This window comes from Astyanax mexicanus, chromosome 16 (genome assembly GCF_023375975.1).
Source record: "Astyanax mexicanus isolate ESR-SI-001 chromosome 16, AstMex3_surface, whole genome shotgun sequence".
Lineage (NCBI taxonomy): Eukaryota > Metazoa > Chordata > Actinopteri > Characiformes > Acestrorhamphidae > Astyanax > Astyanax mexicanus.
The window spans coordinates 19833509-19857690 of NC_064423.1; the positions used below are offsets into that span (position 1 = coordinate 19833509).

A 24182-nucleotide genomic window follows, 5' to 3' on the forward strand; every position below is an offset into this window, starting at 1 on the left:
AGCAAAGTAAAAAAAAAATGAATATAACTCTGTACTAATAAAAACCAACAAGTGATACAGCAACTTTACACAAGTAATCGCTAAAAAAAAAATAAATAAAACAAGGTACTACAGCATGTCTCAAGTGGCTAGTGCCATCTTTACACAGCTGCAACACACTTAGCTGCCTGGGAATTCTCAGGAACAAGAGCAATCTTGTCCAGCACTATTCCTTAAACCACATTATCTAAACAGAACAAAAAAAGGGTACTCATACCACAAATCAATTTTTTTTAGCTAGCAATTATCACCAAATATAAGTTATGAAAAAAGGTGGCCAATCAAGGTCATGCACCTCATAGTAAACAACACACACAGCAATGTCAGGCACACAAAAGGAAAATATGACCAGAAGTTATCAGCTTACATCTTTCCCATTGGCTCCTGTAACTATTTATTTACATCAGTGTGTAGCCCCCAGACTACCTTCTCTTGTGTATTGTGGTATATTTTATGCAGTGGTTGACTGGCCAGCCTCAGTGTTGATGGCTATAAAAGTTAATAAGTTTCCATTTGCTGCATGGATGAGTTTTGCTTATGTGTAAAAACTCATACTCAACATTTCACTCACAGGAATCTATCCCAATCTATCCCCCAGGAACTTAAATAATAGCGAAGTTAAACTAAATTACTCAAACAAGTGAATATAAGTTATGTTAAGATGTTATCTGTATTTTAAACGTGAATTACTAAATTGAAATATGTATTACATAGTCAAACCAACTTTTAGAAAGAAGTCCAAAGCCAAATTATTTTTTTTTTTACCTTCTGTTTTGCAAATTTGTGAACCTATTTAGACTTTACATACCATTTCTACCATAGCGGACATTGCTAAGCCTTATTAATGAACTCATCGTGCATTATTTAGCTACAACTATATAAATTCGTAAGTAGCTATAAACGTTACAGTTTACAATAACACATACATACATGTACACACAAGGCTGCATTTAAAGGGACGGATATATATTTGCCATGCTTTATTTAGCACAGTAAACCTGATGTACTCTAGTTGCTGTATATTGGGTTACAGTTACTTTTATGTGATATGCTTGCTAGTTCATACCTAGAATTACCTTAACTGGATATGCAAACTGGTTGATTTGATTTGCTAAATGATTAATTTGGAAAGTCTTTTTTTTTTTTACTTTGTTTCTCTGTTGTGTCTGTGAAACACAATTTTTTTAGGTTCTCTCACAGATTATATCCATATTTCCACATAATTACATCCCCCAAATCCACATTTTTTATTATTCTGTTAGCCAAGGACACAATAAAATGTTTAATGTAAATCATCATCATCACATGTGACAATACCTCTAATCTTAACACATACCAGAATTTGTTAGAAAATCCACCTTAAAATCTGCCTCCATCTAGTGGGAAAGCTTGTAAATAGCAGTTGAGCCCATGCTGAAGCTTATAGCATGTAGGTTTTAAATCACAGGCCAGACAATCAAATCTGAATTACATTACAAATCTGATTTAAACTAGTTTAAATTAAATTAAATAAACTGAAAACAATAAGGAATAGCAAATTGACAAATAGAAAGTTTAGGCTTAAAAAAGAAAGACAAAATAAACTGACAAACCATTTATTTGAAAACATTTTTTAATTACAGTTTGGGCAGCATTACATTCCTAGATTGGAAATGAAATGCACCAGAGGAACACTGAACACTGATACCAGTCACTCAGTTACAGTGTCATGCTCAAGCTATACTGCAAACCTAATATAATAGAGATTGACTATATTTATTCATTTATTAATTATTTTATTTAGTCGTCACTGTCGTCACTTTCATCTACCACCAGTTCGAATGGAGAGGGGATTCCTTGCCGATACACAGTCAGCTGTTTGAGACAAAAAACAAAGCGTGTTAAAAAATTTGACAGTTCTCGTTCCTAGGAATTTTAAATAGCATAAAAACTCATGGTGAATGGAGATACACTGACATGCCAAAAGTCATGAAATAGCAGTATATAAATTGATCAAAACATATTAACCCAGGGAACCCAGGGTGTTTGGGAGAGGCCTGATAAAGGGTGATAGACGGATGAATGGGATGTTTAATGTCTGAAGTTGTGCAGGCATTTAACATTCTTTTATTCCCAGTGTCACATGTGTGCCAGAAAAGCATTACCACCCACAGTAATCTGTGCAATGGATGGTAATTATTATGAACCAGAAGTGTCTGGTTAAAAAACAACCAAATGTTGCACTTAAAATCTTTGTTTTTTGTTGTTTTTTTTATTTCAGTTCTTTAGGTTAGACAAGTGGCTGAAGTCACACCCATATTCAGTTCTGGAAGCGTCAGCCTTCCAAAGGAACATGGTGCATCAGTCATATGCAAAGGTTTGGTTTAGTTTTTAAAATATAAATACGTTCTGCATTCTGCTCTTACCTTTGGAGTTTTTACTTTAACATCAAACCCCTCCTGAGACGAGGCCACAAAATCGACTGAAACCTCATGATCAGTGTTTTTCTCATGCTTCTGGGAGAAGCCCATAACATAGGAAACACCTGGGAAGTATTCCCGCATCCTAAAGAGAAGTGCATAAAAAAGATCTGATGTAAAAACAAACAGTTTATAATTTTAGTCACATATTAACCAACAAATATGTATGAAAATCTGACTTAATAAAGAAATAAATGGCAACTATTTACCCCCACTTCTACTGTCTTCTATTATATTTTGTCATTGCCTTCAGTATTATGTTAGGGTGCAACTTAAATGACCTACTTCATTTTAGAGCAATTTCTTGGTCTAACTAAATTACCTTTTACCAATTACTTGTATAAATGAGGGGACCTCTCTCCAGTTCACTCCTGCGTTGATAGAAGGCTTTGTGTCAGTTAAACCAGCTCCAGAAATATTCAGTCCTATTTCATAAGACTGACACTCCGCCCCCCATTTGAAGTGGCCCTAAAACAAATGTGCATGAGAGTTAGCATGAAGTACACTGCGAAAAATTATACGTTCATATTTCTCATTATGAGTATTATAGGGTAACCATTGAAGAACCCTATCCAGCTCTGGAATAAATTAAGAGACCACTTCAGTTTCTGAATCAGTTTCTCTGATTTTGCTATTTATAGGTATATGTTTGAGTGTTGTTGCTTTATTCTATAAACTACGGACAACATTTATCCCAAATTCCAAATAAAAATATTGTCATTTAGAGCATTTTTTTGCAGAAAATGAAAAATGGCTGTTCAGAAATCAATATTTGGTAGAATAACCCTGGTTTTAATTCACAGTTTTCATGCGTCTTGGCATGTTCTCCTCCACCAGTCTTACACACTGCTTTTGGATAACTTTATGCCACTCCTAATGCAAAAATTCAAGCAGTTCAGCTTGGATCGATGGCTTGTGATCATCCATCTTCCTCTTGATTATATTCCAGAGGTTTTCAATTTGGTAAAATCAAAGAAACTCATTATTTTTAAATGGTCTCTTATTTTTTTCCTGAACCGTATATCCACTACTTTTCCACTAAATAATGGCCGCTGCATCTGTGGTTGAAGTTGCTAAATTAGAAACATCCACACAAATGTCCAAATGTCTGCTCTTAAGATTTTGTAGAGGAAAAATCGACACAACTGCCCCACCTTCATAACTGAACCATTTCTCAGAGCAACAATAGTCAGGTGTTGCTAAAATATATGGATCTTTATGTGGATGTTATTGGATGGTCAAATTTAATACATTTAACCATGTTAACAGCTCAAGCTCAAGCATCTGGAAAAGTTTAATTAGAATATAACAATTACATCAGCAGTTAATGGATGTTGGCTGATGGTAGATCAAAACAATGAGAGTTGGTGAGCTCTGCTTTACGTTATATGGAGGTTCTTCATGTCTTAATAGGTCCTTACACTCCCACATATTATGCACTCCTAAAAGTATAAAACTGAATGTCCATTCACCGAATGGTTCTTCCATGGCACTGCTCTAAATAACTACTAAAATGAAACTTGACATAATAACATATTTTCAATTCATAAAAAACGAATAAATATATATAGAAACTGTTTTTTTTTTAGGTCATTAGTGGTGAGAACTTGTACCTTGGCTTCCTCTTGAGTCCTATCAACACTCAGATCAGCACATATTTTCCAGTTTCCCTCCTCAGCCACCTCAGAAATGATCAGTTCCATGTCATTCCTCTGCCTGGCCAGAGTGTAATAGGCAGCGACCTCATAGCCCAGCAGCTTCTCATTAGGACTGATGGCCAGTAATTTTACAGAGATCACAGGATCAGGAGCAGCAATCATACCCTTTAGAATAAGGATGCAGAAATACAGGTACGGCTCAGGGTGGAAAAAGTACACAGGAGAGTGTCCTTCAGTAAAAGTATGATTACTGAAGTAAAGGTGGTAAAGAGTACAGAGCTAAAAATACACAGTACTTCAATGAACCACATGTACAAGGAAGATATTTTCATCTATATACTGTAAACTTAAAAAAAATGCTTACATAAATAAATGAAAGGTTTTCTTAGTATCAACCATTTCTCCCTTTTTTGAGAAATCAGTCATTTCCTTTGCTGTTCAAAGTTGTTTTTATTTTAAGTGCATTTCTAAATTAATAAATATAACTCTAATTATAATTATAAACCAAATTATAAACCACAACTATTTAAGAATAATTGATTTCTTTGAAAAGGGAACAATAACTGAAAAATGATAACACTGTATTTTTTTTATTGTCTTCAAAAGTTAAATTAAAATGTAAAATATAAAACAAATATTTCTTTTAATAAGACATAATCACTATTGGAGTAAAAGCACTTAATTTCATAAAATTAGGCCAGAAACATACTTGCAAATGCAAACACCCAGCCAACATTCGTACTTATCCTGTTGTATAAACTCCGCATGCTTTCTAACTTATGAGCTTTTGTCCCAGAAAACTAAATGGTTTGCCTAAACAGTCCTATCTGTATTGATTGTCATATCCCACATAGCTTACAATCTTGATTTTTAAAAAAATATATATTATTGTTGTTCATGATCATAAGAGTTTACACATGGCTAGTGGTTACCTGAGGTTGAGTTGATCCAGGCCTGGAGCTGTGGGATGTGTTTGTTTTCTAAATAGTTAAATAAATATACTATATCTAACTACTGTTTTAATTAACTAATACACTATATTGCCAAAAGTATTCGCTCATTGCATTGCATTTGGCTTGTATGGGGCTGTTCGGCCATGAAAACCCATTCTATAAAGCTCTATATTTTACTGTTCTTGAGTTAATCTAAAGATCACATGTTTAGAGGTCTGTAGTGATTGACTCCTCTATGCGCTTCAGCACTACGCTCTTATGCTCTTTCATTTACACTGATAAAGCGAGTTGCTTTCATTCCCAGATGATTCCACTTTGGTACAATAGCACTGACAGTTGACTGTGGAATCTTTAGTAGTGAGGAAAATGGACTTGTTACATAGGTGCTGAGCTCCAGAAAATGACCCATTCTTTCACTAATGTTAGTAGAAGCTGTTGCATGCCTAGATACTTGGTTTTGTAAACCTGTGGCCATGAAAGTAATTGGAACAGCTGAATTCAGTCATTTGGATGGTTGTCTGGATACTATTGGCAATGTAGTGTATATTGAAAAGTATATATAATAAAGCACACAATTGTTGAATACTGAAAACTGCTACATTACCTCAGTTAGTGTAGGAGTGATCATCTGACTCTGCTTTGGTTTGAGTTTATTCCTGCCAACTCTGATCTGGACTTGAATCTTTTCAATGGCGTTAATTGACATGACTGGAAAAAAAAATCCATTAATCATAAAACAGCAACAATTTTGAGTTAATGAAAAAACAAATTTTCGACATTTTTATAGATACACATGATTTCTTTTTGAAATGTAAATTGTAATACCTGGCTCTAGGTGAAAGGAAACCTCTGTAAATCCCAAGAAGTAATACAGAGGATATTCTTGAAGGTAATGTGCTCGTTTAGCTTCAGCTCGAGTGCAGAATGCAGTTCCAAAAACAATGGATTCAGAGCAGAACTGGAGTTTTGGGTGAATGATCTCTGAGTCTTCAACCTGAACCACAGAATCATATGATGAGTTGATGTTCAGAAGCTACAGAAAGCTACAGCAGATCTTCTTCTACATTATTTAGTGCTGTGGTGAGTTTGTGTTATACCTGAGAAAACATGAATCGATCTGGTACTTTCTCATATTTTGGGAAACTCTGCTTTGTATTTGTGTTCTCTGGCATCATGGGAGTCATTTTGGCTGACGATGGTTCTTCAATATTTCTTGACACAGCATATATGTTGGAACTGTTTGGGAAAACAAGAGGGCATAGAGGTTTTAAAGGAACATTCCAGCATTTTCCAACCATAGTTCCATATACTGCATCTCAGTCACAGTAGATAATCAAGCTTTGATTTAGAAGCATGTTCCTATAGATTTATTGGAAAACTAATTATTATTTTTTTATTTATTTCAAAATTTTATCCCATTTTCTTTCCAATTTACACGGCCAATTACTCAACCCACTCTTTAGGACTCCTCCTATCACTAGTGATGCCCCAACACCAGGTGGGTGAAGACTAACACATACCTCCTCTGATACATGTGAAGTCAGACACCGCCTCTTTTTTAACTGCTGCCGATACATCGTTGCCAAATAGCATCACAGCGCACTCGGAGGAAAGAGCAGCGACTCGGTTCTGATACATCAGCTCACAGACGCCTTGTGCTGAGTGACATCACCCTTTGTAGTGATGTGGGAAAAGCCAATTGTGTTTCTCAGGGCTCCGGCAGCAGATTGCAAGCTGCATGAACGGGATTCGAAACAGCGATCTCCTGATCATAGTGGCAGCGTTTAGCCCGCTGGACCACTCGTATCCCCAAATGAAAATTTGTTGAATGAAGCTTACTTTAAAACTTCGGGTGGCATTTAAATTATGTCAATATAAAGGACAATATAACACATATTCCAATTAATTCAACACTGCTGGTAACATATCTCTATTATCTTTTAGTTTTGAGGGGAATATGATGTTTTGTTTTTTAATGGTATTCCATTAGGTTTTATAAATGTTACAAAGAAATATTAGCTTCAGAAATGTGTGAGTTATTACTTTTTTTTAGACATGTTCCACAGATCCAGTACTAGAATATCTGGAATCCAACACTGTTTGGTGCTTTTGGTGATAAAACATGCCAAATTAACACAGCACTAAACAAGTGGATTAAACCTGTACTGGGCACTGGCCCACCATGACCAAAACAAAAGTGAAGAACCCTGCTGTAAGCTGGGAATGTGTTTCAATGTGTGTGTGCAGTTTGATACAACTTGATAAAAAGTGCAGGTGTTAATGGAGCCCAGTGCCCAGTGGACTGTGCATATAGGGACATGTGTCGGAATTCAATTTCCTGCTGAAACACACCTATTAAACCTAGCAATTAACAGTTTAGCAAAAGGTCAGCTAAATCAGATGTGTGTGAGCAGGAAAAGCACAAAAAACATTGTGCAGTTTTGCCATCCACCCATGCGCCAAAGCATCCCAATGTACCCCCATGGGGTCAGCAAAGCAGAAATGAATGCAATTACTGTATTTTGTTTTTTTGTAGCTACTTTTATATTAATGTCAAGTGTGCACAAGGTCTAAACAGTAGTTAATAAAATCAGATCACATACTTAACTGATAAAAGCTCTGTGGCGTTTTTGCACGGATCGAGGTTCACTTCAAAATTCCATTCTTTGGCTTTCTTTTTCAACTCAATCTTCCAAGGTAAAGCTGTGACGGTCCTACTGTTCAGCTGGAGGCCGCACTGAAACAGGTCTGTGTTTATCCCGTTAAATACAATAAAGTCCTGTGTTGCTCTGAAACAAGAGATCAAGGCTTTCATTCCTACATTGTTAATATATACCGAACTCATTTAGACTCAGACTCAACCACTGCCTTTAGCAAACAAACAAAAAAAAAACCTTTTAATACTGTAACTATACATACATATGAAAATACTTTACCCAGAAAATCCATCAGTTTGCAGGGAAATATCTGCGTGTAGCAGTTCACGCAGGTTTTCTTTTGGAGGTGTGTTAATAACAGCTTTTGCTACAAGGGGCAAATGTAAGAGGTTTTAATATTTGTTTTACATCATAAATAAATAAATAAAAAAACTTTAGATGTGTTATTATTTACATTTGAGTTTTAAAAAAGTGAAAATGTAATAAATGTAATTAAAATAGTAAGAAGTACACAGATGAACTCTTGGTAAACTTTCCAGTTGATTTTAGATTAAGTAAAAGTAGGCAGTAATAACTAATATTGGATAGAAATATATATATAAAAAAAATACATATATATATATATATATATATATATATGTATTTTTTATGAGAATATATTGATAGTAGGAGGTTTGTTTACAAAAATTAGTAGCCTGGCTCAACAAAATGTTTATATATAAATATGCAGTTGTCATTTGCAACGTTATAAACAGTAATAAGGTGGAATATAAGCGTGTTTTACCGTTTGCAGTAATGGCTTTCAGTGCAGTATAGTATTTGCTCATTTCGACTGGCAGGCCGAGGCAAGTTGGCTGCATGAATCGAGTTTCCAGCAAAAGATAAGGCTTTGTCCAGCGCCATGATATCCCCTTTTGTAGATTCTGAATAATTTTCCAGATTGTGTTTTCTTTGCTTGCGGTCAAAGACTTCATGTTTAGAGAGAAAGAAAAACACATTTTATTTTTCACCTCAAAATAGAAGCACACAAACCTTACATCAATAATACGGCACACCTAAAACACGATACTGCTTATTGAAGAGATAAGAAATTTAAAAGTAAAATAAGTTTACCTTTATTATTAGTTGAACTACATCTTGATTCAAATCCAGAAAGGAGACTTCTTGTCCAAAAATCCTCAAATATGCAGACAGGAGAGGTTTATTTCGGGGGAGAGACTTCCAGTCTAAGAGCTTTAAATGAGAGGAAAGAAATGTCAGGGGATCACAATCAACAGCAGTCAGGCAGAAAGACACAAATTATATATAAAAAAATACTAATTATTTTTCTAAATATAATTACAATGACAGTCTTAAATTTGTCTTTATTTGTACTGTAATTATCAAATTAATACTACCTCAACTTCACTAAGCATAAAACACTAAATAAAACACTGCATTTTTGTTTAAAATACTTTTATGTTAATAAAGTAAATAAAAAAACAACATAACCCACAGTTATTATCTGTTTACAGGTGATTTTAACCTGTGGGACCCCCAATTATGAGATTTATATTTATGTTCACATTTATAATACTGCCTCTGTGTGTCTGCATCTTCCAAGTGCTAAGCTTTTCAACTTCAGTAAAATGTCAGTTCCACCTTAAATGGTTAAATGAGAAGAGCCACCTAAACGCTTCACAGAGTATTTTGGTTTGTTTAACACTGACTTCAGTATTAAATTACAATGTAGGGAAAAAAAACTAAAAACATTAAATATAAAGGTGTGTCCAAACTTTTGACTGGTACTGTATTTATGGAGCAACTGAGGAAATTTCACTCTCTAATAACACACTTAGTCAAGCTATTATACTACTAAGATAACAAACAAAGTAGTAAAGTGTCAACTGAAAGAGAGACTCTTGATTCAGTACATAAATCTCTACTGCTGCAAATAACAATTTGTACAGGAAAAGAGTGTTGGCTTTTAGAGGAAAAGTTCTTCACCAGATATTTTCATCATGAGATGAATCATGGATTTGGCTTGTTGATTTTGCATCTGTTTATGCTGAATATTTGAGCAGCTCGAAGCGACTCACAGATCTTGCAAACCTGTCAGACGTTTTCAACAGATGTAATACCTTTAATTCGCCTCTTCAGGACCCCAAATCTTATTTGCTAACAGCATCTGACAAAATCGATGGGTTCCTGAGGAAACCGGCACGATGGAGGAGCCAAGATGAGGGGGAAGCCTGGACGTGTTCCGTAGCTTGGAGGAATTCATAACCGAAAATCAACTTGAAATGAGCTGAGATGCTACGAAAAAGCAAATCGCTCTCCATCTCCATCTCCAAACCACTTCAGGAAATATTTTCCTGAGCATCAAAAGAAAGGATCAGCACGACTGGGTGCGTAATCCCTTCATCACCAGTGCAGGGTGCTAGCAGTCATCAAGTGACCGATCACTGAAGGCCGTTTTTTGATTCAACACCACTTCCAGAGATTCGGCTGCCAGTCAAGGCAGAGTATACTAAACTGGGGAACCTAGCAAGTGATGGACTTCTGCTTTTTGCATCTACTTGGCTTTGCAAAGCCACATTTTCTGCACTTACCTACATTAAAAGCAAGCATAGCTCATGCGCTTATTGCTTATTGCCAGTGGAAGATGATTTACGACTAGAGGCATGTTCAACTATTGCCGTGAATAAGATAGTTATGTAATAATTACCTTTTTGTAGTATAAATAAGTGAGTAAATGTGTTAAAATCAATAAATTGCATTGTATAGTTGTACATTAAAGCTTGTTAATGGCATTACTCATGTTATTCAAGTGGTCACTGTAAGAGGAAGAAGGATGTGGGATGTTGCTTAAGTCGGACCACATTTAAAAAGGTTAAAACCCCTTTTCTTTACAATGCTGTCTGGGCCAGACCTTGCCCTGGCCCCTACATACTGTATATAGAGTAATACAGTAACTGACATTCAATACAATATCTTATAAATGAGTGTAATGTAGAAAAAAAAACTAAAAACAAAGAAAAATGTTACATTCATTTTCAGTAAATGTAAAAATATCAATACGGTTACTTACTTTTCTCATAATTGCAGTAAAATCAGCCTTTCCAAAATGTCCGGTACTGCCAGGTATGTCAGCAAACAGCTCTTTCAAACCCTCAGTATGAACACCAACCTGCAAAAAGAGTGATGTTTAGTCAACATAAGCTCATCAAATCAAATCAAATCATAGCACTTGTTACAACTGGTGTTGGCACAAAGCTGCTTTACAGAAACATGATCACAGGACAAAGAATCAGGCAAAACATTAAACATAGAAAATACATAAAATTCAGAAAATTCATCATGAAATACACTTACTGAAAATAATACAGTTTTGTACATGTGAATTATTATTAGGTGATTATAATTTAAGAGCGAAAAAATATGCTTATGGGGGAAAATGTATAACCAGGCAGGGCGTAATAGTGATTGGCTGACAGATATCCTAGATCTGCTTCTTTCTGTCCAAAGGTGTGCCCCTTTTTAAAGGCTGTCACCTGGGCAAAATGTCTTGTTGGCAGTTGTGCTAGAGTCATGTCTATTAATCAATGGCTAAGATATGATTGGTCGACTGACTGTTGACTGTTGTCAAGGTTTCAATTAGTTAGTGGTGCACCTGTATTTCCTGCCGCCAAGACAGAAACATGCCAGAAATTTACCTGAACACACCTGACTTCCAGACCACCATGACCAATCAGTGTAGATATATATTCCTAAACTCTGCCACTATTTTAATGGGGGGGGGGGGGTGCAAGGTGTGAAAATAGACTGTTGATGGGGTGAAAGATAGCAACAAGCATCGCAAAGCACCTTGCGCTGAATATTGCAGTAATACATGGTGTTTTTTTGTGTGAATTGGTAATCATACTATATTTCAATCTCTTTCTGGTGTCTAGTTACCTCAACAAGTTGCAGTATCCTTCCAATGAAGTGAAGTTTTCCTTTAGAAATGATCTGTGTGGGAATTGCACCTGTGCCATTTCTCAACAAATGAAGCTCACTTGATGTGCCAGTCAAGAAGTCATCTGAAAGATCAAGCACAATACATTCTTATGCAAGAACTACTGCAATTACTAATATAATATGTAAATAAGTAAATAATGCTGACAGTAGGGAAAAAAACCTGAGTCTACTTTTTACTTTTTAACCTTAGTGTTGGCAAGTATACAATATATGAGTTTGTAGATACTTGCTTATCCAACGTTTCTTATGAAAACAAAAGCAATAATAAAGAGATTATTGCAGTTTTTGCCGCAGTAACAGCCTTTTCTCTTGTGGGACAAACTGACACAGCATTACTGTGAGCTTTTTATTGCATTCAGCCACAAGAGCATTAGTGAGGTCAGGTACTTATATTGAATGTTTAGTTATGGATCAGAAGTGCCATTCCAAGTCTGCTCCACAGCCCAGTGGGAGCCCTCTAGGCCCTGCTTGACACTGGGAACTGGAGAGCATCTCATTCTGTTGTCAGTGCTTTTCTATTGAGATTACACAAAATTACACTTGCTGGAATTTTATATATTTGATAGCTATGGGTGCAGCATAAATAAACTGAATTCATTCATTAGAAAGGAACATTTTGGACATATGTAATGGAATTTATATTAACTACAACTTTTAACTCACCATGAAACCAGTCCAAGCGTAGAGCCTTGCTGTATCGATAGCTTAGGCGACCAAATTTCTGAGCAAGTACTTTCACTGCGATGTTACACGCTGTGGACCTTTTGAGAGATGGTTTTAAAAGAGTTAATATGATATAAAGTTATGAAGAGTGAAGAAGCTTGAAGCTTAACTGGATATTAACAGAGATTATATTTGGTCTGTTTATGTTGATGTAAAAATAAAATGATACATACAGTTAGTATATAATAGCCTCAGAAAAATTGCAAAGATTTAACAAAGACATGCCATATGTCATGGGGCAGCAGTATGTAAACTTAGGTTTAGTTCCTGTATAGACCTGTAAAAGTTGATGTGAGGTGTTATCTTATGAGTGAGGCTGAACACTGACCAGCATACACATGATGAGGCTACATGAATTATTAGGGTTTGAGTGAGGCCTGATAGTTGGTGCAAGGTGGATGAGAACTTCCATTAAATAATGACGACAGGTAAATAAAAACTATTGATCATTGTCAAACATCACTACAGTAATAAGACACCACTGACATTGGCTACTGTAATGATTATTAAAAGTATAGTCATTTTCCCATGCTCTTTTTTCCATTGCTAGATTATTTCCATGTTGGAACAATGCTCATTGGAAATACATCTAAACATGAATTTGTAGGATAAGTAGCAGAGCAGTATGTTGGTTGCACCCATGAAATATTGGCCAAATCCTCTCTGCCAATGCCGAGCAGCTTATTCTGCCATTGACTCGTTTGGTGTTTGACAATGTTCTTGGAGTGTCATCTTTATAGAACGCTTAGCTCACAGTCTGTCTCTGACATCGCCGTTAAATGGAACTTGGCCTTTAATTTAGAGCTACTGGTTATTTAATGACCATTAGCAACATCTACTGCACTGCTCTGTTTACAGACAGATTCTTACCGTGTATAGAACGATTGTTAAACACTTATATATATATATATTTTCTATTCTTCTGGGGTTTTTTATTTATTTTTTTATTTTATGTTTGAATATGTTTCTTATTGTATTGTGTTGTTGCTGCTGGATGCCTAAATTTCCTTCGGGAAAAAAAAAAATCTATCTATGTTCGGGATAAATAAAGCATCCATCCATCCATCCATCCATCCATCCATCTATCCATGGCTCACCCTATATAATGCAGTAAAATGGACAGCTCTATTGCTCATCCCTTAAATGCATGTTCCTTACAAATGTGGGACCATTAAAACAAAAATTAAACAGGCTTTTCAGCGGTATAAGATTTATTGCGAAGAAGCATTGTTCCAACAAATAAATAATCTATCAAACACAAATTTCCTTACCGTTAGTTTTATGTATTAAATTATTGTATATGTGTAAAAAGAATGTTGCTGTACTTACAAGTACTGATTGTCGGGGGTGCGGGATCGTGAGATGGCTCTGAGTTGAGAGTAAATAAAGCTCCCCACCTGAAGGTCTTTCTCCTGCAGAAGCAGCTCTGCCACTGCTGAGATCAGAGCTACAGGAGGCTTTGTCTCCAGCAGGATTGTAGAAGCCATCATTCGGATTTCAGCAGGAAGAGTCCTGTCAGCGAAGATGGTCAGGACAATGTCCTGCACCTGAAAGAGGAGAAGATATATATATTTATATTTGTGCTTTAGTTTGCATGGGTCAAGCAATGGATTCATTCTTTCTCTGCAGGCATGGGTAATTAATACATTTATTAACCAATTCAACCTGTTTTGTTTGATATTTAAGAAATATTCGATGATATAAATGTGAATTTAAATGACGCCTTTTTGCCTTGCAATAAAGAGAAATATGTCAAAGATGCTTGAATATCAGTGTGCATGTATTGTAGTAGGCCTGCCAGATTAATAACATTAAAATAAGACTTATTGTACAATATATGGAAATTACCTCTGCTGACCTATATATTTACTTTGTCATTTTTCTTTAAATTTGTTTTAAACATTGTATAGTCCAATTCCAACATCTGAATATTGTAAAAAAAATAATAATAATAATAGTGTGGAGCTCCACTACTGTGTACGTATTTTATCATTATATCAGTGTGAAAAAAGTGGTCTTAAAGTGACATTAATATTATTCATTTCAATAATTTCAAGGCCAATATATTATCCAAAAAAATGTAATCAAAGTGTCAGGCCTATTAGAAGCTAATCTGATTTAAAGACAGCAAGACTAGTTAAACTACAGAGTTAAAAGATTCCAGATGTTTATAAACCTTCTCTCCCTAATAGTGCCTTGGGCTGAGGGAATCAGTGAGTCTAATCTTACACATCCACACTGATATCAGTAATACATTAAATATATACTTTAATTAAATGTATACATTACATTGCCGTGCTGATGACATCCAGTCTTAATATAATAAAATAGGCCCACAACTTATTACAGTGTTGGAATGAGATCCTAATGTGTAGCTGTAATTTAGTAAAGTGCGAGGACGACTTAATTATCTCGGTCCTATGGCCACGGCTTATATAATTACCACAACTTAATTATCCATGGCTTCATCAATATGTTCACACCTGCCTGCTTAAATGGCTCCTTTCTTCTGGGTTCTTTCTTCTGTCCAGCCTAGATTAATCAGTATGCTTATAAATTGAACATTTGTCATTGGACTTTTTTGCTAAAAATAAATAAATAAATAAATAAATAAATAAATAATGCACACCTGCACCCCATTGAGCATATGTCTCTACTAAAGTCCAGAATTTGATTTTTCTGTGCTGTCATGTTGTGATGTCAAGATTAAAGATTATTTTTTTCAGGGGACTTTACGTGGCTCATCAGTTCACTTCATAGTTCACTTTTCACTCTCGGCAGCAAGACTCTGAGATAGCACTAATATTCATACTCTCTCTGGGTGGGTATGGCAAGCACATTGGCTGCCTAGTGATTCTGCAAAATAGAAATAGTATAAATAGTAGAAATAGTAGAAATTTGAAATGAGGCGGTGGCTGGCTTCAAATGTATGGGAGGAGACATGTTTTTTCCCTCGCCTTCCTAGTGTAAGAAGCATTACCAGTGATAAAGGGAGGCGTAGTAAATGGGTGGGTTGGAAAAGCTAAATTGGGGAGAAAAATATAGTAAAATAAAACAAAAGTAATGATAAGAACTCATGGGCATTTGCAAAAAACTTAAAAAATGATTAAACTGGCTCTTATCAGGACCACCCCACACTGTAAGACCAAGGGTAGGCAACCGGTTTGCTCAGTTTTTTAAATAATGGACAATGAAAACTTGAGTTAGCCTGTATTAAAACATCAAGTTATTACAAGCAAAAGGGAAGTTGATTTAACTTTTTTTGCTATACCAATTAATTTGCCCAACAATTCTACTAAATATCTTGTGTTCCAAATAAATAAACATGTTGATTTCTTCTTACTTTTCTTTTGAAATCCATTTTACTTAAATATTTGTTTTATAAATATTCACACTGTATGTCTAGAAAAGGTCAATTTAGAGGCCAGACAGTTCATTGTAATATACGATCTACAAGTTTACCAATGGTAGCTCTGGGGGGAATGACTACACATGGATGGTGAGTGTCAGAAAATGGAGGACACAACTAAAATGCAAATAGTTTGTACCAAAAGACTAAACTCAGTTATTATAAACTGACTCAACTCAAAGGACTCCATTTGAATGTATACATACATATAATATTTGAGTAATGTTTGGAAATTTTACATAATACAGACTTCTTTTGTTTCAGTTTTAAACTAATTGTGGGTTTACAGTGTAGCAAAGGAAGACTAAGAGTTATCTCTGTTGCACAGGATAAGTTTATCAAAGTTAACAGCCTCAAAAAACAAAAGTTTACAGCTCCCCAGATAAGAGCTAACTAAAGGCTTTGCAGAGTATTTTGGTTTGTTTAACACTTTTATATTTACTACATGATTCTTTATGTGTTTCCTCATAGTCTGGATGACTTCAGTATTATTATAAAAAAAGAAGCAAAAAGACGTGTGCTGTTTCTCACGCTGTTGGGGTCTCTGACGGCGAGGTGTCTGAGGGACTGCACAGCTTCACTCTGCACTCTGGTGGAGAGACTATCAGCCTTTACAGAGAAGCCAGGGAGGAACTTCAATATGGTCTTAATGCTCAAAGAATGACCTGCATTTCCCAGAGCCTTCAGAGCGAGCACCATCTCTGCTTCACTGTTCTTATTTAGCCCGTTAGTGGCCATATCAAGCAGTGGCTGCAAAAGATGAACAAAAATGAGTAGAAAGGTAAAATAAGACTCATAAAGTGACGTGATTTAATTTGGATTTAATTTATTTCATACCTGCACTGTGGAGACTGGACATGAGTTCACACCAGCACACATTCTGTACAGCAGAGAACCGTATGATAAGACCACGGTGTTCCACAGCAGAAAATGGGACTTGCTGAAGTGGATGGTCAAGAACTCCTGAAGTGGAAAAGCATAAGATCAGTTGAAAACTCTGTTTAAATGATTAAATGGTCTAAACAATAAAAAAAAATCCAAAAAGAAATTAGACTAATATGTTATGTTATGCATCAATGTAAATAACTGCATCCCAGTGGCTCTCCTAGACCACGTTTCATGCCAATTGGTGGACCCTTAAAAGCTACCAGTATTGTGATGTTTATGTAATTGCACGTACACCAATCAGATATAATATTAGTACCACTGTCCTAATATTAGGTCACACGTGTGTTGCCACATTAGATGTGAACGTTTGGCATCCTGCATCCTTTTTTTATTGCATTTCAATATGTCTTTGCTATCGTAACGTCAGGAAAAGTACACCAACAAATGAAAGTACACTAAGTACACTAACAAATGTTTTATGACAATGACCTATATTTTGTTATTTTGTATAATGGCATGCACTATGGGGTTGTGCACTGCTGCTTATGCATGTGTGCATAACAAGAAGGGGTGTACATGTGTTGCGAATGCAATTCACTGCCAAGATAGCAATGAACATCTGACATTTGAATTCAGTCAGTGGTGCACCTGTCACATGTGTTTTACATTGCCAAGATAGCAATACACACAAAATTTACCTGAACACATCTCACTTCCAGACCACCACACCCATCAGTGTAGATATGTACACAAGCTCTGTTGCTATTTTAACAACACAGTGTGGAAATAGACTGTTGGCGGGGGGTGTAAGATAGCAACAAGGATTGTGATGCGCCTATTGAAGAATTAGGGCCCAATGTTTCGATATAGCACTCCAACAACACAAAAAAAAAAAAAAAAACATTTGGATGCTCAAAGTATTTTTAGGTTAAAAAAGAACGCCGCTTACCTAGACTCAAATTATCTGCATGTTTATTTAAACAAACAACAACGAAAAAAAATCATGTTTCTCACTCTGCGACTGTTCTAAACAATAATCTGCACATATTTGGTAACCAAAATTATTCAGGAAAAAGTAAGTTTTGATAAAGTGAATCAGTTTTAAGCCATCTGCCTTTGGACGAATGCTTTATATTTCAGACAAAAAAAAAAATTATTCAGTGCATAATTTATAATTTGCTAATTTGTACATTCATGTGTTTCTGTTATTTTTTTAACAGAGGAAGCAAAGCCATATTCTTTCTGTGTGGTTAGTTATGTTTTATTGAACCTCTGACCATAATTGGTCACGACATCATTGTGATTATAATTCTGGTTTCTGGATCATGATCTAATTTTTAATTTGCATCGTTTCCCTGAAATCCTTACCTTTGCCATTTCAGCTAATTCAGGTTCAGCTGATAGATGGTTGAATGCCAATAATATTGCCTGTCCAGCTTCATTTGCAGAGATATCTTCAGCTTTGAATCTGCTCCTTAGGAACTTGAGGACCCTCTCATCTGTCACCTCTACAACTGTGTCCAGGAACCACCTCCTAGCCAAGAACAAATGACTAAAAGTAATATATGAAGCTTCCAGAATCATTGTTTACCTTGTGTCTTTAATTCTGTCTCTCCTGCTACCAAGACCAGCTGTAAATGAATACCTGTGCTCAGCATTTCCTGATAGTTGTGCCCACAGCAGCTCCAGGTTGTCATATGTTGTTTTTCGGAGCAGTTGAATCAGAGCTAGAATATTAGAGCTTGTGGCACTGTTCACATGGTAGATGTTATCTTCAGCCAAATGTTTGATTAGGTCAGAAATCTGTAGAAATCAGAAAGGAAAATTAGAGAAAATAACTGATGTTTTTTTTTCTAATGTCTGACTATAGCTCTGAATCCACAAGACTAACCTTGGATACTGGGTTGGTTACATTTATCAGCAGAACTGGCATTGGGCCTAAACCTTTCTCCACCTTATACATTAAATTACCACGGCTTTTCACGTGGCCTGTCACAGGTTTCCCAATAGTGTTCATCACTTTCAGTAGCACTATGTTCCGTCTGTGAGGAGAAATAGAAGAAAATTTATAATTGAATGTAATTATTAATGATACATTTAAAGTAGTACACTTGCAGTTCTTGACTGTATTATGTGTAATGAAAATCAAAATGTTTTTTTTTATTAGAATAAAGTTAATAAAAATATTTAAATAAAAAAAATTACATGCTAATACATGTTTGCTAACAGGCCCATATCCTGCATTTTACATGGATTTTAAATGGTTTCATTACATTTGTGTGGATTTATGTACCAAAATAGTCATAATATTCATTTATTTTCATTTGACCATTTTTCAGTCTATCTTTATCATTAAGCTGTTTTTGTTACAATGCTTTTATGGTCTGAAAACTGTCTTTTTATGGTTCTGACTGTCTTTCCCGTATTATGTATACTTTAAAAAGCAGTCCAGGACAAGTTCCACAAGTGAATACATTCTGTTGGCTGAATTTCTGCACAATTACTGAAGAAATGAAGTCAGAATTATAGTTTTATGCTGAATACACGCGACCTGTTTGCCATGTACTTGATGAAGAATTAATAAAACAGTGACAACTTTTTATGGAGCATCCAAAAATACAATTAACAGGGTTTGGGTAAGATTTTGACTAAGTTCAGGTTATGTTAGGTTAGGTTAATTATGTAAGTTAAGTTTAACTTTAGGTTATACAGTTAGAATTAGGTTTAAGCAAAGTAGTTTAAGTTTAGGCTTAGATTAAGTTATAGATTTGGATTAAGTTAACTTTTTTTAAGTGTCTGGGATGGATCAGTAATTGGTGCTTATGCACTATATTTAGTAAACATTGTACACACATCTTGAAATGTTTATTTAATTACATATAAATTAATTCTTACTGAGATCAGGTTGGAATGAATGGTATGTAAACTTCAACAAAACATATATTTCGTGATATTCGCCCTTTAACATGTACAGCTATAAACAGATACTTAGTTGCTTATCTTATCTATTCTACATTCAGATATACAGTATGTTGAAAATATGTAAAAAAAAAAAACACAAAAAAAAACACGATGAATTAGAAAGAATTAGACTTACGTGGCCTTTACTTTAGTGTTACCTCCCTTTACATTAAATGGAGAAAAGTGGTGCCTTTCTTCAGCAGAGGCTTTCGTAATTACACCCCCAGTGTCTGTAGAATTGACTGTATATGCATACTTCACTGTGGCAATGACATTTTCACCTCTCTGAAAGCACAAATAGGCAGAATATTTATAACATAAAAAACAACATGTGATATGTGATGTTCTACTATTCTTCACAGTCAGGACAAAACCATATGACTATTTTTATTTTCTTTTTTAAATACAACTAATGAAAACAGACAAAGAGAATTAGCCTTGTTCTATTATGTTTCCATTATGGAGATGCAAGCTTTTGTTGTGATACACCAATCAGTCCTGACATTAAACCCACTAAGAGCAGAAGTGAATAACCTTGATTATCATGTTACAAAAGCTTTAGGCTAAGAATAAGAGAACAGTCAGCCCTTGAAATATATGTGTTAAAAGCCAGAAAAATAACTACTAACTTTGGTTGTAAAAAGCGCTTTATAAATAAAATTGAATTGAATTGAGTTTTTAAACTGCTGCTGATGTAGCATTGCCGAGTTGAAAAGCAGCACCATTGTGTCATTGCTTCACACAAGCTTGACTCTTATGTGTTAAAACAGTTGGTACCACTTATTAGGGGTTATAAATGGTTTATAAATTAGATTAATAATTGTTATTGGTTAAGTTGTAAATGGCTTAAAAACCTTTGATAAGCAGTGACAACACATCAATTAAAAAGGCAACAGTGATGTGTTGTTTACTTAATTTAATTCAACCTTATTCAACCGTCATTTAACTTATAGTAAATAGCTAAACATAATTAGAAATATATTAATATGACAGTTTTAATGCTGATTGATGATAAACACAAAGTAAAGATATGTGTCTAGAAAGATCTGAGGTTTGACAGTATAAATGAATGTGGAATCAATATTTTATTCAATCTGTTTTTATTTATGTGCTCTTATATATTTATGAACTGCTTATTAATATATTTTTAAGTATTTGCAACCTTATTAATATCCATTAATGAACTCCTTTATAAACTGTATATTAACCCTTGATAAAGGTAGTCTTATTTTAAAGTGGTACCAAACAGCTCATCATTATAAGTATAAAAAGCACTAAGAGTTTATAAACCTATTAAATCAAAAGGAACATCGTATTCCCAGTCATGCTTGTGGCTTAAAGCATCATCGCTTGTTAGGAAGAAAAAATTCCAATCTCTTTTTTGCAATTTTTGGATTGAACTTTATGGATTGGTGACAGATTGACACATTCCTGTGATATAATCTACCCAAAGAATTAGCTACAAATTAATGTAGATTCCATCCCTCAAGGTCAAAGCTGTTATGATGGCATGCGAAGGCCGCAAACCATTCTATTGTATGGCTGGTTGTTGTACGTGTACAATCATGGGCTTAACTGAGAATTAAGAACATACAAAAGAATGTAAATTATTGCACATAAGCTGACAAAAGATATACAAACCTGTTTGCTGTTTTTACTTTCCTCAGCCAACGTCATCCCACTGTACACTGCAGCTTTTTGGATGCAATTGCTGATGTCGACCACTTGGGTCACATATAACTCTTTGTCTGCGGTGTTCTCTTCAACAGCATACGCACTGTGGCACACTCCATGAATCCCCAACTGAGAAAAAGCATTAAAAACACTACATTTCTTACTCTGAGTAGCACACTCCAGAGGCACAGTGAAGCTGACACTGTCAGGTGAGTAAAGACCAGATTAAAAGAGAAATTTAAGGTTGGATACCTCATTAAGCTCATAAACTCGCTGAGTGGTTTTTACTGTGACATGCAGGAATTCCAGAATGCCCCTCACTATGTTCACAATGGTGTTAGAAACTTCAGGTCCTGTCTTAATGTCCACGACTTGTCCTTTCGAGTATTCAAACGTGAACGGTCTGTTGAGTTCAGCTGTTAGGTGTTTGGAGAGACTCGGTGAGACTTGAAAGTCGCTTTCTCCCACAATTCCATTCAGCTCTGCAAATTCCACATCGGAGATCTGCGAAATAAATAAGATCGCTTAGAGACAATTAGGATAATTCCTCAATGGTGGAACAAGCTACCTACTACTACCAGATCATGAGCAGATCTCGCCACCTTTAAGAAACTCTTGAAGACCGAGCTCTTTAAAGACCACTTACTCTCTTAACACCTCTAACAATCTGCTACTAACCTCATTTCCCTTCCCTTCTACTACTAATGTATATCCTTATTTGTGAGTTGCTTTGGATAAAAGCGTCTGCCAATTATAATGTAATGTAATATAATAATTCACAACCAGCTAAATGGGAAGTATAAACCACTAAATTTATTTATTTATTATACATAATACATTTAAAAATAAATACAATGTATATATTTAGAAAGTTGAGCACACCTGAAGGAGAAAAGTCTGTAATGAGACTCCAGTGATTCTGAAAGTGCACTGCAGTTTGACTCCAGCCTCGGCCAGGTCTGCGATACCACGTCCAACATTCACCACGCCTTCGTATTTATACTCGTATGTTTTCCTGAAGTTCAGAGTGGGCTCTAAAATGATGCAGTAACATTGATAATAGCACTATAAACAAATCTAAATACATACAAACTCACAGATACAGATTAATAAATATACACACTTGGAAGGAAAAGGTATTAAACAAAGGTATTATCATGTTTAATGTACAAACAGAGTCAATGGAGTGGCAGTTGACTTTAAGGAGTGCACTTTAGTTTGTGAAGGGAAGTGTACAATATTCAATTGAAGTTCTTTTTTTAGTTAAGGTAAAGCTAACAAAACTTTAAAACTTATTTAACTTATTTATAAAGTACATAGCTGGACCATAAAGGCCATTAATGTACACTAGCATTGTCTGTGCTTTTATAAGGAAATAAGAGACCATACAAAAAAGTTTAATACTAGAATACAATAAACTACTGTATCGTTAATGTGTTTTTATGCACATTACTAATTTTACTAGCTATGGCCAACTGCCAGAATTTACTCTTTTTACAGAGCCTGGTGACAATTTTTAATGATTTAAACATTAATGCTAACATGACATTGATACAGCTGATTTCAGTAGACAGATTGCATTTATTTACACGGTTATATGGATTAAATCTAATAATTAACTCTCACTTCCCCTCCATCTCTTTTTTGGAATGTGAATGAGGAGGAAGCTGAACTCTTACTACAGAGAGAATACGATTCAATAATCTGAAGCCTAAGGAGAATCTTTCCTTTTTTCTTTTTCATATTTTGCAATATTTTTAGACTGGTACATGAACATAGATCACAAAGGACAAACTGTGCTCAAATAAAAAAAAAAAACAATTAAACAAACGTATTTCAATTACAATACTGTATAATCACGTTGTGATGTTCTTACATAGTTTATTTTTTTACATTTAAAATTTGATTATTAACACAAAAATCAAATTCAATGTTAAGAAGGAAAATTCAATTAATTTTGATTCATCGGAGCAAATTGTATGATTAATTAGTTACATTTTAATTTACAGCCCTACAATAAATTATTATTATTAATAGTAGTAATAGGAGGAGGAGAATGAGGGAAATCATTTAACAGTTTTATTTTATTTGGATTTATTAGAGCATTACCATCACTTACCATAATTTATAGTCTCACTTGCTAAAAGAAGAAATAAAAAACATAGTTAATCAGCTTTATCCAACACTAAGCTCAATTCACTGCATAGTAAAAACACTGCTGTGACTAAATGCACTTATTTCTCCGCCAAGACTATCACTGACTATCACACTGTTGCATTGTAGTGTTCCGATAGTGTTGACATGCATTGTGCTCCATTAGTGGTGATGTAGTCTTTATCATGCATTATGTTAAGTAAATAAGATGCACTCTTATCTATATGAGATACATACCAGCCCAGGCCACAAAGAGAGAGCAGAGGAGCCAGCGCATGATGAACGGCTGGAGTGCAATCACATGCTTGGGCATCATCTTATATATAGAGGTCAATCCTCCCTCTCCTGCCCGTGTTATCTCTCGTGGGCAGAATCAGGGAGGTGAAATGACCTGACGCAATCTCCCTCTCCCTACACTACAGCGTGCGGCGGCACTGTGGGGTGTTTATAGCTTCAGAGAGAGTTTACAGTTTGCTTGGAGAAGTGTGACTGGAGCAGTATTTACAGTTATTAGGAGGCCAAAGCAAGGGAAAAGATGGCTGCACACCAAGTCCATGTTCCTGCTGAGCCTGTGGAAATGAGGAGAGGACAAAGGTGTGGGTCCACTG

General features: G+C 35.2%; 1 protein-coding gene across 1 annotated transcript; it reads right to left on the reverse strand.

Moving 5' to 3' along the window:
• Window positions 1-1618: 1618 nt before the first annotated feature.
• On the reverse strand, window positions 1619-23924 carry vtg3 (vitellogenin 3, phosvitinless). Its single transcript, XM_007233156.4, has 26 exons — window positions 23812-23924; window positions 23540-23560; window positions 22303-22454; window positions 21673-21924; window positions 21388-21549; window positions 19883-20031; window positions 18677-18827; window positions 18431-18588; window positions 18154-18319; window positions 16735-16860; window positions 16429-16647; window positions 13818-14035; window positions 12429-12526; window positions 11703-11827; window positions 10837-10935; window positions 8880-8999; window positions 8551-8734; window positions 8046-8133; window positions 7713-7898; window positions 6207-6345; window positions 5935-6103; window positions 5714-5817; window positions 4112-4321; window positions 2821-2966; window positions 2445-2583; window positions 1619-1893 (listed from the first exon to the last, which is right to left on the reverse strand). The coding sequence occupies exons 1-26, from the start codon at window positions 23888-23890 to the stop codon at window positions 1819-1821; spliced, it is 3735 nt and encodes a 1244-aa protein (XP_007233218.3). The 5' UTR covers window positions 23891-23924; the 3' UTR covers window positions 1619-1818.
• Window positions 23925-24182: the final 258 nt, after the last annotated feature.

Coding starts and splice junctions, on each gene's coding strand:
- vtg3 (XM_007233156.4), bottom strand. CDS start 23,890: ATGATGCCCAAGCATGTGATTGCACTCCAGCCGTTCATCATGCGCTGG. Junction 18,320..18,430: donor TCAGGAAATGCTGAGCACAG/GTATTCATTTAC, acceptor GTTCTTGGCTAG/GAGGTGGTTCCTGGACACAG. Junction 8,134..8,550: donor GAAAGCCATTACTGCAAACG/GTAAAACACGCT, acceptor TGCCCCTTGTAG/CAAAAGCTGTTATTAACACA.